Source organism: Calliphora vicina, chromosome 5 (genome assembly GCF_958450345.1).
Source record: "Calliphora vicina chromosome 5, idCalVici1.1, whole genome shotgun sequence".
NCBI classification, from domain to species: domain Eukaryota; kingdom Metazoa; phylum Arthropoda; class Insecta; order Diptera; family Calliphoridae; genus Calliphora; species Calliphora vicina.
This window is the reverse complement of record NC_088784.1, coordinates 96133124-96139123: the sequence shown is the minus strand read 5'-3', so window position 1 is coordinate 96139123 and position 6000 is coordinate 96133124. Positions and strand designations below refer to the sequence as shown.

The following is a 6000-nucleotide window of genomic DNA, read 5'->3' as shown; positions in this document are numbered from 1 at the left end:
AAAAAAAAAATTTTGTTTACCTAAAAATATTTAAAAAAAATTATTTGAAAGTATAATTTGGTGAAGGGTATATAATATTCGGCACAGCCGAATATAGCTCTCTTACTTGTTTGTTTTATGTTTTCAAATTTTTCATAATAAACTGACCTTCTATATCTAACTATATATAGATCGTCAGTTCCTGTCTATCCAAGTAAGCCCATTGGACAAAATACTGAATGAATCTTGGAATATAATTTCATACATTTAATATTTTTCGTTTCATGCTTGAAAAAACCAATTGATATTGATTCAAATCGGCTCAAAATTTCACATAGTTCTCCTGGAGTATTTTTAGCCTATATCATCTATATTTGGTTAAAAGTCCCATGTAAGGCCCTCTAATAGTAGCTCAGATTTATCCAACTATATTATTTTACTCGTTGTAAAACAACCTTAAGCAAATACTTGCTAATTAAATTTACCACACTTGATTATACATTTAATTTTTATTACAACATGTTCATAAAAACTAGTTTTAAACAAATTAAATTAATGTCTGATCTTTTTTCTATTCTCTTGCAGCTTGTACACTGGAAATAATATAAATAAAAAATCCATAAAAAAAATATAATTGTTGCATTTACTAAATTTGAACACGTAGCAGCACACTTAAGCTGGCTGCGTCAACGTGACAATATTTGCCAACATTTCTATCAGAGACAGACAGACTGACGGACACCCAAGCAGCATATTTTACAACTAAATTTTTATATAAATAAAAACTACTAAAAACATAAATAATAACAACTAAATAACAAATAGAGCAACATTAGTTGGCAGCAACAGAAAAACTAGACTTTTTAGAGACTGAAATAATGCACAAATAGATGTGGCAGCAACAAAAAATAAACGAATAAATGCAAGCAAGAGTGTTGGAAAAAATAAAACAACAAACAGCATATAGCAAGTGATAAATTGCCTGGAACGTAACAAGACGCTCATAAAAACTTCAACTTTAAGCATTTTATGGTGAATGTCCTTTTTGTTGGTTTTGGCTGTTCCTAGACTACTAACCAGCTCCACTGCAAAGTGCCACTCTACTGCTACAAACTTAACAATTTCAACATCCTTTTTTTCTCTTGCTCTTGGAGACAGAAAATAAAAGGCCAAGGCGACGACGAACGAGTACAACAATTACGTACGTGGTGGTGTCGCTGAGGCACTTGAAAAACGTGTGTATGACTGAGAATTCCTTTTGCCATTTCGAGAACAGCTCTAAAGGAAAACGTTATTGTTGGTGTTACTATTATTGTTGGTAGTAGTTGTTGGTGTTAAGGATCAAGTGCAAGGTTATATTACATTTCCAAATAGCAAGCATTGTACTTGACACTCAATGTTATAGTTTCCTTGGCTTCCAGAATTTAAGTGCAACAAACAACAACAACAAAAAAACTTTATATAATACAACAAAGCCAGCAAAAAGTTTACAGCATAAAACAGAATTTCCTTTTCTTTTTTTTATAAGAAAACTAAATAAAAAAAATCAAGTAATACAATTTTTAAGCATTGTATTTTGAATTGAGTGCAAAACATGAAAGCAGCATAAACTTGTAACACCCTCTCAGCAACTAAAAGTATGCAACATTATCATTGTTCAAATTACTGCCACTAAATATCCTATAACTTTTATTTTAAAAGAAAATTCCTTTTATTCTTTAAAGTTAAAGAAGAAAGAAACATTGACAATTTTATGTTTACTTTGGGCGTTAAGGAAAATGCTATAAATATGACATATTTGAAAAGCAGTTCTTATGACAAGAGCTGTCTTACTCCTGGTTATCAACACGGTCAACTTTTGAATACAATACATCACCATCATCATCATCATCTACAACAGCCTTTGGATAAAATCCATGTGAATAGAATGTTTCGCTTAGCAGTTAATAAAGGCATTTATTTAATTTTATATCTGACATTGCTGATAACGATCTCACTGCAAGGAGTACAAGGTAAGTGTTAAGGAATTTTTATTGTATATTTACATGGTCCTACGCACCTGAAATATCTATAAACTTTTATTGTTTGTTATTTTTAGTTTTGGAAAATATTTATTTTACAAAAAATGTTTTAGAAATTTAAACATCTTAAAATAAAGCAATTATTATAATGCTTCAAGTATGGTCCTTCGAACTGGGGAAATATAATAAAGATTGTTATTGTTATAGGGTTTTCTTAAAGAGATAAAAAACAATGTTTTTAATTTTAGAATTTGAAAATTATGTATGGCAAAAACCATTATTAAATCATTTCCATAATGGTCCTTCGAACTTTGATAATATTAAGTGGATTCTTATAAAGGGTTTTCTAATGGAGACAAGCCAATATTTTTACAAGATGGCCAAAACAAAACATTAGCTAAGGTTTATATAATCTGGTGAAGTCCATAAACAGCCATTTTTGGAAATTATTAAAAGTGAAAATATATTTTTTTTTTAAATTTATTAATGAAAACAAGTAAGAGAGCTATATTCGGTTGTGCCGAATCGTATATACCCTTCAACAAATTATACTTCAAAATACAGATTTTAAATATTTTTAGGTAAAGAAAATTTTTTTTTTTTTTAAAGTTGATTTTTTCATTTCTTGTAAAAAAATTGTTTCCCATTTTTATATTAAATTTAAAATTTTTTTTTTAAATTGTAAAATTTTTTTTTTAAATTTAAAAAAAAAAAATTTTTAAAACATTTTTTTAAACGCCGCTGCAAAGTTCTTTGAAATATCTATCATTAGATATCCATATTGTCTATATTAATGACTTAGTAATAGGTCAAAAATCAAGGTTGTCCTGGTTTTTTCCTCATATCTCAGCCATTTGTGGACCGATTTTGCTGATTTTTGATTGGAAACTTATTAATCAAGCATGTCTGACAGAATTATTGAAGATTTGGATCCCGCAGATATCCGGGGTCTTCAGAAAATTGATTTCAACAGACAGACATACGGACATGGCTTAATCGACTCCGCTATCTATAAGGATCCAGAATATATATACTTTATAGCAGTGGTACGCAAAAAGAGTCATTTAATTTGTGTGCTCTTTTGGGTAAAAAATAAAATATCCACAACAACATCAAGAAACTGAATGAATTGTGTGTATTTTTACGCTCTTTTGTTCACATTCGGGTTGTTTGACGAAAATCATCGTAACCTCAACAATATGAACGCCTACCATGGCTTTATAGGGTCGGAAAATTATATTGTGGAAATTACAAACGGAATTACAAACTTATATATACCCTTCTCACGAAGGTGAAGGGTATGAAAATGTATTACAAAATTTTTTTTTTCCGTGGAAAAAAAATTCGGGTTAAAAAATATTTTAGGTTCAACTTACTATGGCCTTATATATGTCATTGCTGAGGACTTTGAAATATCAATCATTAGATATATTTTCTATTTGAATAGCTTGGTAATCCAGATATAAATGCAAAATAGGTCGAGGTTGTCCTGGTTTTTTCCTTATAGGTCAGCCATTTGTGGGCCGATTTTCTCGATTTTAAATAGCAACCGAATCGGGTCTATAGCGGATAGGTTCCAATTACATATTCTTAATTATATTTTAATAAAGAGGCTTCCGAAAATTGACACTTGATATCGGCATTTTGTTGAAGCTACATCAATTGAATTGGCTGTCAATTATTCAGTTTGTTTTTTCAAATCACCATGGAAGGATATAGAGATTACCAAAAACACGTGCAAATGATAAAACAGTTTTATCAATCGCGCTAATTTTCATAAACAAATCATTTTCTATGACGATGCCCATTTCTGGATGCATGGGAACGTCAGCAAATAAAACTGTCGAATTTGGGACGACATCAATCCACATAAGATCGAAGAGCCTCCAATGTTTGGTGTGGCTCTTGTGCTGGCGGAGTCATTGGTCCATATTTCTGTATCCAGCGCTACAGGTCGATGATTACCAACTTCTTTTGGCCTGAATTGGATGATATGGACGCCAAAGGTATATATAAGTTTGTCATTCCTTTTGTAATTTCTAAATTTTTCATTTGGGACCCCACAGAGTCTACATATTCTGGATCGTTATAGATAGCGGAGTCAATATAGCCTTTTCCGTCTGTCCGCCTGTATGTTGAAATCAACTTTCCGTAGCCCCTAATAACTTTCATACATGATTCATACATCAATATATCCGCTATAGACCCGGTTCGGTTGCTATTTTAAATCGAGAAAATCTGCCCACAAATGCCGGAGATATAATTAAAAAACCGGGACAACCTCGATTATTGGCCTATTTTTTATCTATATCTGGATTTCTAAGTCATTCATATAGACAATATGGAAGTCTAATGATAGATATTTCAAAGTCCATTGCAACGATGTATATAAGGCTATAGTAAGTTGGACCTACAACGGGTCAAAATCGGGAAAAAAATTTTTAACCCGAAATTTATTTTTTATCAAAAAAATTTTTTCATCATAAATTCTATTTCCAAAAAAAAATTTAAAAAAATATTTTAAAAATTTAAAAAAAAAATTTGGAAAAAACTTTTTTAAAAAAAATGTCGAAAAGAAAAAATTGTAAAAAAAACTTTTTTAAAAAAAATGTCGAAAAGAAAAAATTGTAAAAAGAACTTTTTTTAAAAATATTTCGAAAAAAAAAATTAAAATTTTTAAAAAACAATATTTTTAAGTATAATTTGGTGAGTAAAATTCGGTTAAGTAAAATTCGGCCCAGCAAAATATAGCTCTCTTACTTGTTTTGATGTATATCTGGATTAGTAAGTCATTAATATGGAAGTATAATGATAGATATTTCAAAGTCCATTGCAACGACGTATGTAAGGCTATATATAGTAAGTTGGACCTACAATGGGTCAAAATCGGAAAAAATAATTTTTAACCCGAATTTATTTTTTATCAAAAAAATTTGTTCGCCATAAATTATTTTTCAAAAAAAAAAATTAAAAAAAAAATTTCAAATTTTAAAAAAAAAATTCAGCAAAATTTAAAAAAAAATCGAAAAAAAAAATTGGAAAAACAAAAAATTAAATATTTTATAGTAGTTTTTGTTATAAAATTTTTATGTAAAAAAAAAAAAATTAAAAAAAAGGTTTTTCACTATAAATTAAATTTTTTTTGTTTTGAATTTTTTTTTTTTAAATTTAGTTTATCTGAAAATATTTAAAATTTTTATTTTAAAGTGTAATTTGCTGAAGTGTATATAAGATTCGGCATATAGCTCTGTTACTTGTTTAATTTAAATGAAAGACCTTTTGGGAAAACCCTATATTTACTTTAATTAAATAAAATTTTTGCTCTAAAATATGTAATTTTTCAATTGTAACTAAAACTAAACTTTATTTTAAACAAAATTCTTTAATTTTTTTTGTTTTTCTTCAAATTTGATAAATTTTAAACAATCTATCAACATTGAATTACTTAAATACTTGTTTCCATTTGTTGTTTATTTCATAAATGTATTGTATAAGTACTACTAACAGCAACAGGAAGAGTTGAGAAAAAGTTTTGAAAAACTTTTCCTGCAAAAAACCCCAAAAAAAAGTTTTCAAAGCTCTGTAAATGTTAGCAAAATGCATACAAATAATATAATAATTCTTAGGGAAACAAAACAAATTCATATGGAATTCATATACAGACATGTTCTAAAATTTATATGTGTTTCTAAATGTAGGAAGTATAAAAACTATTTTACTTGCAACTCCCCCAGCTTAATTTAATATACAGTACATATATGAATAAGGAAGAGCCTGCCATTACTTGGCTGTTGTACGAAAGTCTACTTATTTATCTTTAAACCCCTGAGTAAAATTTATTTTATTTTGGTAAAAAATATTAACAAGTTTTTTCTATATATTACTTACTTTATTTATGTTGTTGCTTTGCAAAAGTTCTATAAAAAATTATAAATATCTCGTTAGAACATTGTGGTACATAAACAAACAGTTTTAGAATATTTTGAAAATTTTAAAGTTT

At 28.2% G+C, this 6000-nt stretch overlaps 1 protein-coding gene across 3 annotated transcripts in view; it reads left to right on the top strand.

The window, feature by feature from the left end:
- The first annotated feature begins 1745 nt into the window (after positions 1–1745).
- The window catches only part of robo1 (roundabout 1), a 170565-nt gene continuing 166310 nt past the window's right edge, over positions 1746–6000 (top strand). The window contains exon 1 of one of the 3 annotated variants that reach the window (XM_065510997.1): positions 1746–1991. In XM_065510997.1, the coding sequence (XP_065367069.1) occupies positions 1769–1991 (223 nt within the window). In that variant the 5' untranslated portion in view covers positions 1746–1768. The remainder of the gene's footprint in view (positions 1992–6000) is intronic. The other 2 variants (XM_065510996.1, XM_065510995.1) reach the window with 2 other exon arrangements.